Raw genomic sequence first — 17404 nt, 5'->3', positions numbered from 1 at the left:
CTCTTTTTCACTTATACATTTATGTTGTGTGTAAAATGTCCCACTTTCTGGAACTGTTCAAGAACAGGATGGTGGAAACTGTGTGCAGGTTCTAGGGCCAGCAGCCCAACATATTAAGGAGGGATTTGACTTAAAACTTTAATCACAGGGCTAATAACATGCTCCACCTTGCCAGACAGCTGTCTCTCACATTGGCCCTATAGTGTAACTGCAGCTGCATTTCATGATCTAATGTAGTCATAAAGTAGATTTAGTTATGATAAGGCCATTATAAACAATAGTAACATTTGTAAAAGGATATTGTTAGATCAGAACAGCATGAGTCCTACCTCTGAGGACAGATCAGGAAAAATCAATGGAGACTTTAAATAATGTCACTGACTTCTACATCTACTGTGTGTGCTACAACTAATCCACCCAGAAGCTGGATATTATCAATAAATGTTAACATATTAAATTTGTTTACTGTCTTTAGCTGCATCAAAATGAAGATTTTAACTGTTAGAATTTCTTCAGCCAATGACTTACACCAGCAAATAAAATTAAAACCAGTCTGGACCATTAATTTCTCCATATCTGTCTTGATTTAAAGCAATAAAGATATTATTTAAATTCAAGGAGTCTATTTAAAGATTTAAAGTTCTTGAGTGGAGGCTTATGGTGTATTTGTGGTGTGATTCCTCAATAATGGCATTTTAGTGGTGACTAATTATTATAACATGACAGCCACAGTTGACATTTTGTTAAAAGAAGCTGAGATCTACAGTTGCAGCACACACACAACATAGATGTAGAATGAGTGACAAAACTCACCATTGTTTTCTCCTGTTCGGTCCTGCAAAGAACCACCTAAAAATCATAAAAAACAGGTCATTCATTTTTGGTAAAAACTATCATTTTAATGGTGTCAACTCTCTGAGTGATACGGATGGAGAGTTTTCATCGATAATGATCGATTGTGAGAGAAGTTGGCGAGTACCAGAGGAAGAGTAATACAGCATCAGTATAAAGATTTATCTTTTGTCCTAAATGTTTGCCCTGATTACCTATTAATGTCTTTATTTTGCTTGACAGCAGCTACTGGAGGTTCAGTAAAGATTGTACAAAGTGAAGTGGAAAGTAGAAAACCCTGTCTAGTGCCTCTAGCTTGGAGAGGTATTAGACTAGGGGTGCCCAAACTTTGTGCCTCCAAGGGCCAAAGTTAAAATGTACCAGTGAGTTGTGGACCAAATACAGAGATTTTAAGGGTAAAGCACAAATAAATGTAAATCATGGTTCTTTTAATTTTAGTTCATGCATGCAAATGCATTTTTTCCTATCACTGCAAATAAAACACTACAAGCATCAATATGGCAAAAACAAAAATAACAATTAAGGCAAAGTTAGAAGAACAAATAAAACTTGCAGACACTAAATTAACCAAATAAAGTGCAAAATGTTCTCAACAACAAACAATGCATGTTCAACAAGACAAGTTGCTAACACTAGTGGGACACATGAAGCTGATCTCTGGACATTACTAGCCTGTTAATGTTAGGCTGCACCTGGCTCACTGACAACGTCAGTATGTCAATGAGGTGTGAGTCAATCTTTAAAGTGTGACATACTGAAAATAGATTTGAGCTCTAATTGGCGGGCCAGACATAACAGGCTAGCGGGCCAAACTTGGCGCGCGGGCCGTACTTTGGGCACCGCTGCACTAGACCGACTCAAGCTTGGAGAAGTTTGATCATTTTTCTGCACACAAACCTTGTAAACGATATAGTATCTATATCCAGTCAATAAATTATACAAATCCAAGTTTTTGTAAAGTTGCCAATAAAAATTTCTACCCTATTAAATGTTTTTTCTGCCTCTAAAGTAAAATGTTGGTTTTCAAATTCTTAACAGTACAGTCAGGTTTATAATATTAATTAGTCTGTATGTGTTAATGGACGGTTGTCTACCCTTTATAAAAACCTGTTTGATCAGGATGAGGTTATCTTTTCTAATCATGGTTCCCAAGCATTTTCTGAAGGCCCCCCCCCCCCCCCCCCCCCCCCTTTCATAAACATTATTAATTTCAGTCTAGAAAGAACTTTGCTAATTTTTTTAGATCGACATTTACAAATAATTTTGGGCAACAGTTGGATGGAGGTTTTTGGGGTCTTAGGCTTAACACTAAGGGTATTTGGCTTCCTTTAAAAGTAGACTCATGTTAGTAAAGTTCATATTTGGTGATAATCTATTAGCAACAATAAAATTTAAAATCCTTTACAGAATTCTACTGGAAAACCATCTGGACTTGGGTCTTTATCACTGGGTGTATGTTGGAGAGCTTCCTGGAGTTCTGAGAGAGATGAATCCAAAGCTAGTAGCCTGCTCATGGTGCAATTTTGGGAGGCTGATGTTAATAGGAAACTGATAAACATTGGTGTCTTGTGATAAAGATGTATTTTTGGTTAAAGTCCCAGGAAAATATTTTTTTTTTCCTGATCACAGGTGAACAAAATAAAAACTAAATGACTAATTATTGAATGGCCATCACCCCCTCCAACAACGTTGGTTGGACACCATCCATGTTAAAGATGGTGTCCAACCATCCATGTTGTTTTACCAAAGTAAAACAACTTTTGTATCAGAAAAAACATATTATTTCTTAGAAACATGTCTAAAATTAGGATGAAATCATGTATTTTGCCATTTACAAATAGGTAAACGAGTGACTAAAGCAATGATGATGACTTGTTCTAGATATTTCAATTCAGCGTGATTGAAATATTCTGGAAAAAAATTTAAAGAAAACACAATTCACTTACCATTTACAACAAGTGTAATGACTTTTTCTTCATTTGGCTGAAGACGGGGAAAAATACATCTGTAGCTTCCACTGTCATTGACTTTAGTGTTGTGAATCACTATGGAGGCGTTGCCAACCTTCAGTTGGTCTGCAAAATGTGAGACCCTTCCTTTGAACCAGTCATTCTGGCCTGGACGTCCATTGTTGTAATGAATACCATCATCATACATGAAAACTTCCACGCCGTCGTCTTTCTTCCAGTCAAAAAGCCCCGACACCATGTCTTCCTTGGTGCTGGTAGAACACGGCAGGATAATATCACTTCCTTCCAATGCCTCCAATGTTACTGCATTCGTTCCTTAAAGAAAAATACACAAAGTTTTAGTGACTGTGTTAAAATACACCGTAACACAAACTGTGTCAAACACATCTCCCCAATTAAGACTGAGTAGTGTACATATTTTTTATTTATACCAGGATTTTTTTTTTTTCATACGAGGTATGAATTCAGACAACACCATTTATACCAGTGTACTCTGATGCCATCTGTATGCCCTGTAAAGCAGGGTCAATTGGGCACACTTTTCCATTAGATTTAATGGCAAAGTGTGTCCAAACCCTGGACTAGTAGTGTGTTTATATGGTTATTTGCACAGTTTGTGATTTGTTGAGCCAGAGAAGAAAACCTACAATCTTTCTAATATGATTACAGTCTTTAAGCAAAAGTGCTTGTGACATCAAATGTGTGACATTCAGTTTAAAATACAACATTTTGCCCAACCCATATAAAATACTTGTCTAGCAATCTAGCAATAGTGGAATTTGCTTAATTTTGCACAGGGATAATATCAAATAATAACAGTTCGTGGTGTAAAAGCATGCTAGTTTGTTAGATTTATACATGCATATATATATATATATATATATATATATATATATATATATATATATATATATATATATATATATATATATTATAGGGCTGGGCAATTAATCGAATTTTAATCGCAATTACGATCTGGGTTTTGAACGATCATAAAAATGAAATGGTCCGATTATTTTTTGTCCTTCGATTTGTGCTGTTTTCAAATCGAACACAGCTGTCATTGCAGCGCTTTGCTGCAGACTCCTCCCACAGCCGCTTTAGTTTTATTCAGAACAAGTTGCAGACACCTGGACACACGGGAGGCGGCGTCGCTCCTTCTCCATCATTTTCTATGTAAACTTGCGCGAGGAAGCGAAAATCGCTGCCCTCCTCCAGCCAAGCGACAGGCGACAGTCGTGCATGTAAAATGTTGTGTTCGTACACGCAGACGTGCACACGGGGGCTTGCAACGCAACACAAAAAAAAAATAGAAAAATGTTCAATTTTTGTGAGTCGCAACTAAATAATCCACCAGCTCCCAGAGTCACAGAGAGACAAACGTTATAAACAAACAGAACTTTTTTCTCAATTAACACAGTGAACAATCCGGGATTAAGAAACTCATAACACTATTTTAGTAGACTGTCTCTTTCTTCCCTGTATGATGAGTGTAGTGAGGGTGTTGTGAAAGACGTGGTGACAGTCTGATGTTTCGCCACCGCTACGGCCCTGTGGTAAAGCCACATCAGAGCCGAATAGAAATGTCGCGCTACATTTTATTGACGCGGATTTCAACGTGAAAACGAAATGTCTCCAGACTATTTTTTTCCAGATCACATCAGGCGGAACATAGCTGCTGGTCGGAGACAAACAATAGCTATGGGGACCTGGTGAAAAGAAACTAGTCGGCATTACCACAGTAAACTAAACACTTCAAATCCCCCCCCCCCCCCCCCAAACCTCTTATCTATAATCGTGTTAAATAATCGAGATCTCAATTTCAATCAAAATAATCGTGATTATCATTTTTCCCATAATCGAGCAGACCTAATATATTATACATATATTATGCTGCTAGTAATTTGGGTTCCCTAAACACAAACCTTTAGGACACAATGAAGTGTGAACAAGGCTAGGAGATGACGTTATGAAATCTTTAGTTTGCTGTTAGTAGCTAACAATACCTGGTTATATGAGCATAATATGCAGGCATAAAAGGACTAACTGTTCAAGGTTTCCTCCAGGATTTTTTTAACTCTATGTGTGGCTCTGCCCTCCACTTTTCTTGCCTCCACTACCACTGACTGTTTAGTAAAGAGGCATCACGTGTTATATTATTTTGATAACTGCACTATCCGTGAAAGCAAAATGACGTTCCGTTAGAAGCAACCAAACAGCAGCAGTGTAAAAGCATCCTTAGTCCTATCATCTGCAGAAATACACTGATAACTCTGCAGTTATGGGGTGTATTAGTGATGGACAAGAGGCTGAGTACAGAGTCAAAGGATATGTTTACATGAGTTTTAATTTCCCTTTATTTCAGAATACAAATTTAATCCTCTTTAAACATGACCTTGTAAACATCTAATTCCGAAGGAAAATGGACATTCCGAATTAAACTAAAATTCAAAGTAGGTGGATGTTTTTTACTTTTTTATTTTAAATCCAAATTTAATAATTCCCTGATTGTGTATACTAGTGATTGTGTACACTAGTGATTCCCATCCCTGGTCCTCAAAGCACACTATCCAGCAGGTCTGAGACATCTCCCTGCTGCAACATACCTGATTCAAATTAATGGTTCTCTAACAAGCTCTGCACAAGTCTCCTAATGAACCATAAATTTGAATCAGGTGTGCCGTAGCAGGGAGACATCTAAAACCTGCAGGACAGTGTGTCTTGAGGACCAGGGTAAGGAATCACTGGTGTATACGTTCATTCCACTTTAAATTATTCCGGTTGTTCTGTGTCTGCTCGTTGCCTTTTTTCCTGTCATGATGACAGTACAGTACTCTTTCTCCCTTCCTTCTCCTCCTCGGCTGATGAAAGTGAAGTAGGATGCTAGTGTCGAGCTACTGCTTCAAAACTATAATCAAAATCAAAGAGAAAATTACTTTTATGTGTTCTTCCATGCTGCAGACAAAAAGAAAAGAAGCAGGAACTGGAGTTTGTTTTTATCCGGTAGACATAAATACGTCACGTCCACCCTCTGTCCAATCAGAACCCTTCCTAACCCCCAGATCTAAAGCAGAAATGAATAAAGGTAAAGAATTCTTTCATTTTGATTTATTTCTGATTAATTAACACCAAATTTAAAAAAAAAATAAATAATAAACTGTATCGATAGCCAATTTGCAAAATGGTATGGAAACAATTCACTCATGACAAAAGAGACTATTGTTTACTTCAGTTGGAAAAATACTAAACAAAACACTGTTTGCCTCCTGGGAGAAGAGGTGGAAGTTGAAGGAATATAAGTACTTTAGAGTTTAGCTAAAAAACAGACTAGATTGTAAGTGCAACACGGAGGCCATGTACAAGAAGGGGCAGAGCAGGCCTTATTTGTTAAGTAACCTAAGATCATTCAATGCTTGGACCAAGATGTTGCACATCTTCCATAAGTCTTTTCTGGAAATTGCAATCAGCCTTGCTGGGGCAGCAGAATCAGACTTAAAGAGACTGAACAAAGTGATCAAGACAGGTTGACAGCATTTTTTCTTTCTTTGACTATATCAAATAACCGTGTTGTGTTTAGGATATTTAAGTAACAGTATTCTAAAGTACCAGACATCATGTGTGGGAGTGACGAGTAACTATTAATTATTATCATTACCTATAATTACTACTATTACATTTTTTATCATAGTTACCGTAGTAGTTACAGTAGAAGTACTATATTAGCAGATGGAGCTTGCATGCTAGCACTCCGTGTAGCTGAGGAGCGGGCTGAAATGTCTGCCTGAGAAGACGCATGCAGAGACGCTCCGCACCAACTTCTGCTGAAAACTCTGCTTAAGTATCTGTAACATAAGTCAATCTTATCTTTTTGCAAGTTTATGTGATTTTAACACTTTGGTGAACTTTACTACGCTTGAAATGGGGGAAAAAAAGAGAGCATTCTTCCCACTCTACCGAGCTAGCTAAAACTAGTCCGACATGTGCGTTAGCTTCTGGAGGCCACGATTACTCTTTGAATACTGGGGCCGTCGAGGAGTTCGTCAGAATCGAGGATGATTTCCCCCCTCTGCAGACAACACCAATTAATTCGCCTGCGGCAAAGAAAAAACCACAAGATCCAACTAATCCTCCATTGTTGAGTGATATCCACTCGCAGTTAGCTAGCTTAACAAAGCTCATCAACAACAGATCTGATGTGATTGAGAGCAAAATTATGGATCTGAATGAGAAAGTTGACCGTGCTTTTGCTGACTTGAAGGAAATCTCTGCAAAAATGACCAAACTTGAGGAACGAGTTGACAATGTAGAGGCACCCATTAAAACTTTACAAAGGCGAATGGATGAGTTGGAGTCCTACACAAGAAGATGGAATCTAAAGTTGGCAGGAGTCCCTGAGTCTGTCCATGAAAATATTCGTAATGAAGTAATCAAAATCTGCCAGGAAGTTGCTCCAGATATCAAAGAAAAGGCTTGCTGATGTGGTTGACTGGGTTCATCGTCTGGGGAGAAAGCAACAGGATCCGAGAGATGACAGGAGACCCAGGGAAATCATTCTTCAGTTTTCCTCACGCATCTGTAGGGACACTGTTTGGAAGGCAGCAAAAAACTCTTCCTTTTTGACCAACAATGGACTACGATTCAAGGAGGACTTTTCCAAAGGGGACAGAGACAGGAGACAGAAGCTGTGGCCTGAGGTGCAGAAGGCACGCGCTGCAGGGAAAATTGCGTTTTTTGCTGGTGCAAGAGCTTTCATCGCAGGAGAAGGTGAAATAAAACTTTTGGACTAATTTTCCTATGGTAGTATACATATATATGGATGCTCACTTAAGTGTTCTACTGATTTGTTCTTGACTTCAAACTTATTTTTTCATAGTTCGCTAATAGTTTGGGATATTTTTAGCACTATTTATACTGGTTTAGGTGCTGCGTGTCACATCCGACCTATTCTCTTTAAAGTTCTAAAGGGTCAAGTAGTTGTTTAATAAGGTTATTCCTTATCTTTGTTCATTCACACATTCCTTTTTTCTTACTTGTTCAATTATATGTCTTTTTCTTTTTTTTTCCTTAAATACCAGGGGGTTAAGGAATACTCTAAAACGCAAAGCTTTATTTTTATTTGCAAAACAGTTTAGAAATGATTTTGTCCTTTTTCAAGAATCACATTCTCTCGCTAAAGATTACAACTTTTGGAGATCAAAATGGGGCAACGACATATGGCTGTGTAATGGAAAATTTATTCATATACCCTTATAGTTTGTAGGTTACACTTTGTATGTCTGTGTATTTAGATAAGAACTCCTTCTCACACCTTCCCCCTTTCACTCAACAAATGTTAAGACTTTAGTTAGCTTCCTTTTGCACCCTTCCCCCTTTTTGACACCTTAACATTTGTTGACAGCTATGTCGAGGAAATTACAACAATGACCTCCTACTGTGATGTTATCAGCTCATGCCTGGTATATTAACCAAGCTCACTTGTATCTCCCGAGACTCACACAGACAAACTCCTTTGACTGTGGGACCCTCATTGCTGATCAGCTCTTAATAAATAATACTTTGTTCGATTCTCACTTAGTGTGTGATCTTTGATAACTAAAAATTCCACAACAATTTGGCGTTGTTGGCAGGATATCTTGAGTGACTGACCGGAGGACCAGAACCCGTGATTGCGCATCCTGAAGGATTCTTCAGCCCCTGGGTCAGCCTTAACCGACAGGGGACAGTGGAGGGACTCCGTTCAGGCACCACTGATATCCAGAACGAAGTCTGCATGTGGAGCAGCATCCAGAATCACACACGGTGAGAAGTTTTCATATCGGACTCCCATTTACTGCTCCTTTTCGCAGGGTCCCACTATCTTGTGAGGCAAGGTAGGTCACTATTCTACTGCGGTAGGGTAGAGTTAGTCCGGCACTGGAGTGAAAACTTCAGTGGTAATAAGAGGCGTTTTAGTAATTTTTGTGCCTGGGTTTGGACAACCCGAAAACAGAGAGAAAATCCAGCAGGAGACGTCCTAGCTGCATAATGGGAAACACAGCTGTGACGGGGAAGGAGAGTAAATGGGACTCCCCAATATGTAACAAAGGAATAAATAAATAAATAAATAAAAGGGCCAAACAATAATATTTAAGGGTAAATATAAGTATGTCAAATAGGTGCACCTTATAAAATAACTAAAGAAGAAATAAATATATATTAAATAAAATAAGCGTATTGCTGAAGCATAAAAGGGAAGAATGATGAAACCAAATAAGAAGAAGATAACAAAAAGAGTCAAAGAGTGTGTGTGTGTGTGTGTGTGTGTGTGTGTGTGTGTGTGTGTGTGTGTGTGTGTGTGTGGAGATTTACCCCACATTCCGAAGCAGCAGACAGAGAGGACACGCTGCCGGTAAAAATGAAGCTCTGTCTAACAGTTTAAGTAGGATTGAGAAATCTCATGAAGAAATAAAATGGGGACTTTTAACAGTAAAAACTAAATTAGAAGGAGATGCTAAAATTACGTCTGGAAAAGATCCAGAAAAATGATATGATCAGACTGAGGAAATGTTTTGCTCTGCTCCAGAATACTTAATACATACAGGGACACTTTCGGGTTGTAAAAACTGGTTGTTTGAAAAACCACAGTTTTTGAGTCTCAGCTGACTTGTATTTGCATTTATAAAATATTTTTATAAGACTTTCAGTCCTTTCAGTCCTTTCTTATGGACAATGCTTTAATTTTATTGTGTTCTTTCTACTTAATTTGTGTGTTCTTTAAACCTTGTCAAACATAAACAATTTTTACCTTAAAGGAAATTAGATACACACACTGAAGATTTATTTTTAGCTTTGTCAAATCTCTGAGAGAAAACACTTGCAACTTTCCTCAGACACATGCATAATCTTTGTAGGATAAATATTGACCCTATTTTCTTTTTCTTCTTTTCCTCCTTCCTCCGTCTCCGTCGGAGACACCCTCTCCTGAAGCTCACAGGCTGCATACCTGACCCGACTCAGTTCTTCCACCGGGATAAAAGTCAGCAGAGACCCACTGATTATATATATATGTATATATATATATATAAAATTTCTATCACCACCATGTCCCACGAACTGATACGGATGCCCATATCTACCAACACCACCCGATGTTCTACAAGATTCAAGAGAAGAAACAAAGACATCTGATATCCAACAATATCCTAGTTTCAAAGAGACTGAAACCAGATGTTTGATGGACGAGTAAACATCTGTTTTTGGATGGTAGGACACCATCCTCCACAACGCTCCTGATCATGCGTTTTGTTCAGAGGACAAGAAGACTGAACTGGGACAAGAAACTGACTGTGAGCTCTGTAGTCCAGCTCCGAGGTGGCGTGGCCGCTGGACTTTGAGGGGCGAACCGAGAGGTGGGTGCTGAAGACCCGAGGTTGGAAAACCATCCGGTTCTACTGACCAGAGAGAGAACATCCACGTGGTGAAAAAAAAAGGTCATTGGCCATAAAAATCAAAAGGCGGTTTGCCGTCTGACTGATCCACGGCAGAGCTGACTCGGGGATGGAAGCAGTCATGTGACCAGTTAAAACAATGATGGTGAGATTGTTCTGATTTCTTACCACAAATAATTAATGATTTAATTCAAAATCTTTATTGAAGTTAAGCAGATCTACATCGTTTATGGAAAAAAGTGTTAAAGAGTAAACAGAAGAAGCTTCACGTCTAGACATTTCACACACAAAAGACTAGTTCACAGCTGGAACTAGAGACACCTTTACATACACAAATACACGCACGCTCACTGCAACGAAGTACTTGCTTGCTACTGACATCACATAACATGACATGATGAGCTACGAACCCTGTCTTGTTTGTTTTCATGATTTAGAAAGAACAGAACATGCTTAGCAAGCTGGTGGCAACAACCTTTCCTCAGTTATCCAACACTGATCGGCTCATTTATAGAGGAGAAGAAAATGAGTAAAACGGGATGAAAATAATGTTTTGTTTATTTTATCCCTTCAGATGCATTCTAATGGTTACTCACTGACACATGAAGTTATATTTTCTCCAGATTACCGTCTAACCGTTGACCCAAGATCAGATAAGATGGTATCTCTCTCATTACTACAGCTGAAGTAGTGAGAGTGAGTAAAACCTTCCTGCCAGAGGTGGAAATGCCAACATACTGATCCTTATGTACATTTCTGTAAATACTGAATGGCAGTTTCCATGCTTGGTTCTCTGTGGTGATGCAAACTGCAAGTCCCCTGATTTCCTGAAAACCTTAAGTGTGTGCGTGAATTGCACCAAAACCGTTCATGTGTCTCTGGGTCCTAATTATTTTATTTTGTCTTTCACAAATGGCTTAGATTAGGGTTTTAGTACTCTTGGTACGGTATCTATAATCCATATTAAACAAGAATTGAATCTGAAACAGTTTTAAAGATACAAACTGAAAACATAATAGATTTATTTTTCAGTCAAGCAAACTAAAAATCTGAAATCTGTCTGAAAACAGATGAATCAATAAATAAATTGCTTAGAGGGAATTTCCTAAGACCTAAAGAAAATGCTGATGTATGAATTAAATTACGTTAAGGAGCTCCTCTATTAACTGTTATCAGATGTAACTGTATGCAAATTACTTTTAGTAGAACAAAGAAAACCTTAAAAAACTAAAACAACAAATGTTGAGGCAGATAAAATTACTTTTAGGTCATTGTTAGCTCTGCATTAAAACAGGAAAATGCACTATAAGATGACCAGAGATACCAGAAGAAAATTAAAACTTGTTTCATATTGGTCTGATATCCATGGATATTTTAAACTGATTCTCTTATACAAATAATAATAATGAAAAAAGGGTTTTGTAAAAGACTAAAAGAGGAAAGCGCTGCTCGAGCAAATTTGGCTGATGATGGACACATCATTAAAAGAATTTTAATTGGGTTTACGTCCATATCATCTTGGAGTTGAAAGCATTAATAATAAAAATCTCCAAAACAATTAATGTTTTCCAAACAATTTCAAAATGAACTTTAAGGATCCCCATGAATGCAGGAAAATTGACCTGCTCTGATTCGGCCTTTCTGCGCAGAACAACTGACGTGACTTTGACAAAGTTTCTGACTCTGACCTGAAGACAGACGACTGATGGACTGATATTGAATGAACTTTTCTTCCAGCAGGTTCTTATCCAGGATTGTTTCCACAGAAGGCTGATTGCTGTTTTATAACGCTGTTAATTCTGCTGCCATTAACAGTTACACACATTTATTGTCATTGAAAAGCAGGTCTGATAATCTGTTTACAGGAGGAGGAGACGTCTACTCTACATCTCTTTTTGTAAAATATGTGTATGTGCATTTTAAAATCAAAAATGACTTGACCCTCGTGACATTTTGGGATAAACTTTTACAGGTGGAGTGGAATATATCACCATGTACACATGTGCTTATGCTGATGAGGATTGTTTTTACAGGGGGATGCCGGAACAGGCAACTTCAGGATTCAAGCATACAAGAATTTTGATGTTTTGTGTACAATTTCACTCTTATCTAGGATAATGCGACATATTTACACAGATGGGATGTATATCAGTTCTTTTTTTTTTTTTTGATAAATTGACTATTCCTCCATACACCCCTGGTTCTGCAGGTATTGTGCGCGCTACTGATGGACAACCCTGCCTTTCTTATCATTCATCCCTTGGGTCACTAGGTTGTCACATGGGGTGGACCATGTGACAAAAGGGAGGTGGTATTCTCAATAACATCTCTGATTCCTTTTGAACAGAAAGTTCTTTCACAGGTGCACAGTGTGGGTAAGGAAGGCCTGCCACGCCAGCATCAGATCTGCTCCACTCCTTGGTTCCGGGAGACTGGATCTTGGTCCGGGAGACGAGAAGAAAGCACTGGCGTTTTGAAAGGTGGCTGGGTCCATTCCAGGTCCTGTTGGTCACTCATACAGCAGTGAAGGTCACTGAAAGGTCCACGTGGATTCACACATCCCACTGTAGGAGGTTCCAAGGTACACCAACCCGAGCTCCAGCTGACCTCTCAACCACAGGGCAGAATAATCCCTGAGGTCAGCCACGTGTGAGATAGTCCATTCTCCACGTGACAACATGAAGTACACCCAGGCTGCCGTGAGGGGATGGTCGTGCGTCATCCTCTTCATCCTTGTCACCTCCCTCCTCTGGTACCTGGATCCAACCGGACCTCACCTGACACAACGCACCCCAGCTTCGCCCCAACCCGCCAGACGACTGCAGGGGACAGAAGCACCCTACTTCAGGAGACACCGCCGAGACGACCACATCCTCCAGCATCATGATCACACTGAAAATCTTTGGTGGCAAGTTGCCAATATGTCTGCTCATAAATTGACAAAATTGACAGTTTGCTATGTTTGTGGACTGGTGCCGCATGCCACACCCACTCAATCAGTTTTTATTCCATATCCAGTCCCTTTGAATACCACCTTGTGGACTCTGATCATGGGTAATAGATTACACCCTAGGAACATTACTTGGCCACACCAGCGCCCTCCCCTCTCCTGGAGGAGGCCCGCTGAGTTTTCCAGCAACACAAACTCCACTTGTGTTTCATCCAGAACTGTCTTCCGCTTAAGGGATCGTACAAATCCATATTCTTCTCCACCTCTTTGTTTTCAGCGAAATGGGACAGATGCACTATTCTCTTTAAGACACTCTAGTTTGTCAGCGTATTATTCCTGTCTCATGTATATCCTCACCTTGCCCCAAACGCTCTGACTCGTTCACCTTAAATTCTTGTGATTTATTCCCTGACTGTTCTCTTTCTACAGAGTGGGGTTTAGGGTTCTTGTGTTTAAACATTGCGGCCTTTTCCTGACCCCTTTTATCACCCCCATCTGTTAAACGCGGTATCTTCTCTCCACAGATGAAAGGATTTATGATGGCTTTGCCCTGGTGGGGGGTTGGGGAACTAGCATGGACTGTGGAAGATCTATCAATCTCTTTGGAAAATTTAACCTCTTTAGTGGATTCTGGCTTTAGTTTGCTGCAAAAAGAAGTTTAGGCTTTGAGAATAATGTCTCTATAAAACAAGATGGCTCTTGATTTTTATTAGCTACACAAGGTGACACTTGTGCTCTGATTGGAGATCAATGTTGTACCTTTGTCCCTGATACATCTGTTAACTTGTCTGTGATCCATGATGCCCTTACTGATCTCTGGGACTGGCTTACTAGTGGTTCTTGTATTTCTCCATATGGTGGTTTGAAGTTCTTTCAGTAAATTTTCTCTTTATGTGTGATTAATATGTTGCATTTTAATCAAAGGGGTGGATTGTAATGGAAAATTTATTCATATACCCTTATAGTTTGTAGGTTACACTTTGTATGTCTGTGTATTTAGATAAGAACTCCTTCTCACACCTTCCCCCTTTCACTCAACAAATGTTAAGACTTTAGTTAGCTTCCTTTTGCACCCTTCCCCCTTTTTGACACCTTAACATTTGTTGACAGCTATGTCGAGGAAATTACAACAATGACCTCCTACTGTGATGTTATCAGCTCATGCCTGGTATATTAACCAAGCTCACTTGTATCTCCCGAGACTCACACAGACAAACTCCTTTGACTGTGGGACCCTCATTGCTGATCAGCTCTTAATAAATAATACTTTGTTCGATTCTCACTTAGTGTGTGATCTTTGATAACTAAAAATTCCACAACAGCTGTCACATGGCTCTGAACACTCTGCAGGGGTTGCTTGCTTGAAAAACAGTTTTAGGGGAGAAGTGCTGCTTTCGGATTGTGAAAAAAATGGCCACTTCGTTTGTTTAGTTTTAAAGATGTATAACAAGATTCTTATTATTATTCATTTCTACGGCTACAATTTAAGATCGGAAAATGATTTATTAGATTTGTTAGATGAGAAAATTCACTTCTACCTATCCAAGTTCCCAGATGCATATTTAGTAACAGGGGGCGATTTTAATGTTGTTTTGGATGAAGTTATGGACAGATGGCCACCCGGAAAACCCTCTCATTCAAACTCAAACCTTAAAAATTTAGTGAACAAATATGATTTAACTGATATTTGGAGAGATAAGTTTCCAGTTGATAGAGTGCATACCTGAAGTAATAAAGACTTTTCTAGATGCTTGCGCTTAGATTATTGGTTTGTTCCTCATTCACTCGATAAAAGCAGTGTCACCATTCAGATTTTACCAACGCCTTTAACCGATCATAAGGCGATAGTACTCAATATTACCTTATTACCAGGTGAAACCATTTCCAAAGGTTTCTCATTTTGGAAAATGAATAGCTCCCTTCTGAGCCGTGATGACGTAAAAGAAAATTTAACACAACTCATTTCTTTTTAGTGGGAAAAATCAAAAAAAGAAAATTCTTTTGGATCTAATTGGGAATTTTTAAAATACGAGATAGGTAAATATTTAAGGAATTATGGTAGTTTATTGGCTAAATCTAGGTCACTTGATCAAGAAAAGGTTGTTAGGGAAATTGCGAGTCTTTCTAATAAAAATATAGTAGACGTAAATGATGTAGAGAAACTGAAGCTCTCGGAACTACAGGAAAAGCTGGATGAACTTTATAAATACAAAGCAGAAGGGGCATTTATAAGGTCGAGACAAAAATGGCTTGAACATGGAGAACAAATGTCATCTTATTTCTTTAAATTGGAGAGATCACGAGCTAAACAAAATACAGTACAACAATTGTTGATTGATAATACGGTTACTAATAACAAGGAGGATATCGCGAAATTCTGTTTTGAGTACTTCTCCTTGTTGTATAAAACTCAGTTTAACAACGACTCCCTCTTAAAGTTTTCACAGCGTCTGGGAAACATGAAATCAATTAGTAAGGAAGAAAAATTATTCTGTGATTCTACTATTACTGAAAAAGAGATTGCTGAGGCTATAAAACGCCTTAAAAACAACAAATCACCGGGCAGTGATGGAATCACCGCTGAATTTTATAAATTATTCTCTAATACTCTTACCCCTTTTCTTCTAGAAGTTTTTTCTGAAAGCCTCAATAACGCCACACTCCCTGTTACCATGACTCAGGGTGTCATCAGTTTGATCCCTAAACCAAACAAAGAAATTACTAACATTGAAAATTGGAGACCAATAACCTTGCTTAATAATGACTATAAGTTGTTTGCTACTGTTTTTGCTCAGAGATTTAAATTGATATTGGATAGTATTATAGATGAAAATCAATCTGGGTTCATGATTAATAGACACATCTTCAATAACATAAGACTAGTTCTTGATCTGGTTGATTATTCTGACCTTATTGATGAAGATAGTTTCATCCTCTTCCTAGACTTCTATAAAGCTTTTGATTCTGTTGAGCATCCCTTTATTTTTTTTTGTCTAGAAAAACTAGGGTTTGAAAGGTTTTTCTGTTCCGCTATGTCAACCCTTTATGCTAATGGTAACAGTTGTGTTAAATTAAGTACCGGTACAACTCCTAGATTCCAGTTAGAGAGAGGTATTCGGCAAGGTTGCCCTGTCTCTGTGCACCTTTATCTTATTGTGGGGCAGGTCTTTTGTCATTACCTGAAATCAAGCAATATTGAAGAAATTTCTGTTGCGGATAGGGTTTTACTATTGAGCCAACTGGCGGACGACACTTGTTTATTCCTGAAAGATGCTACCCAGGTACAGCGGGCTGTTGATACCATCTCTGCTTTTTCCAAAGCTTCAGGCCTTTGTTTAAACCTTAATAAGTGTGTTCTTTTTCCCTTAAAGACGTGTGCCGTAACCTCTATTAGCAATATTTTGGTCAAGGACCAGTTGAATTATTTAGGTGTCACTATTGCTAAACTCCAAAAGGACAGAGTTAATCTTAACTTTGCACCTCTGATTAAGAAATCTGAGAACAAATTCAATCTCTGGTTACAAAGGGACATGTCTTTAAAAGGACGTGTTCTTTTGTCCAAAGCTGAAGGTCTTTCTAGACTTATTTATGCTGCATCATCACTGTCCTTGGACAATAGAACCTCCAAAAAAATTGATCAGTTATTATACAATTTTCTATGGAAAAACCATCTGCACTACATTAGAAAATCAGTTATCGCCAATTCCTGTGAAAACGGTGGCCTTAATTTTTTGGACTTCTCTACCTTAAACTATGTCTTTAAAGTCAAGTGGTTAAAACAGTTTTTAATAAATGACTCTTCCATGTGGAATTTCATTCCTAAATTTGTTTTTGATAAAATTGGAGGTTTGCCCTTTATTCTAATGTGCAATTACAAAATTAGTAAACTCCCTGTTAAACTGTCCAATTTTCATATGCAAGCCTTACAAGCCTGGAAACTAATTTAACAAGCACAACTTTTCACAGCATAGATACTACATTTGGAACAATGGGGACATTTTACTTAAAAATAAAAGTATTTTTTTAAAACAGTGGTTTGATAAAGGTATTTTTTCTGCTATGCAATTGATGTCTCCTAATGGCCAACTTATGAGTTTTGCTGATTTTATTTCTCGTTTCAATATTCAAATCTCTGATAAAGAATATGCCATGGTCATCAAAGCTATCCCGACAGGGTCAATCTTGCTCCTGAGAAATGTACCACT

At 38.4% G+C, this 17404-nt stretch overlaps 1 protein-coding gene across 1 annotated transcript in view; it reads right to left on the bottom strand.

Annotated features, from left to right (window-relative positions):
• LOC121636568 (CD276 antigen-like) overlaps positions 1-17404 on the bottom strand; it is a 129233-nt gene that overhangs the window by 24117 nt on the left and 87712 nt on the right. The window contains exon 4 of the mRNA XM_041980163.1: positions 2799-3137. Coding sequence (XP_041836097.1) covers positions 2799-3137 — 339 coding nt within the window. The remainder of the gene's footprint in view (positions 1-2798; positions 3138-17404) is intronic.

Source organism: Melanotaenia boesemani, chromosome 3 (genome assembly GCF_017639745.1).
Source record: "Melanotaenia boesemani isolate fMelBoe1 chromosome 3, fMelBoe1.pri, whole genome shotgun sequence".
NCBI classification, from domain to species: domain Eukaryota; kingdom Metazoa; phylum Chordata; class Actinopteri; order Atheriniformes; family Melanotaeniidae; genus Melanotaenia; species Melanotaenia boesemani.
Note: the sequence above shows the minus strand (reverse complement) of the source record. Positions and strands in the feature narration are given on the sequence as shown.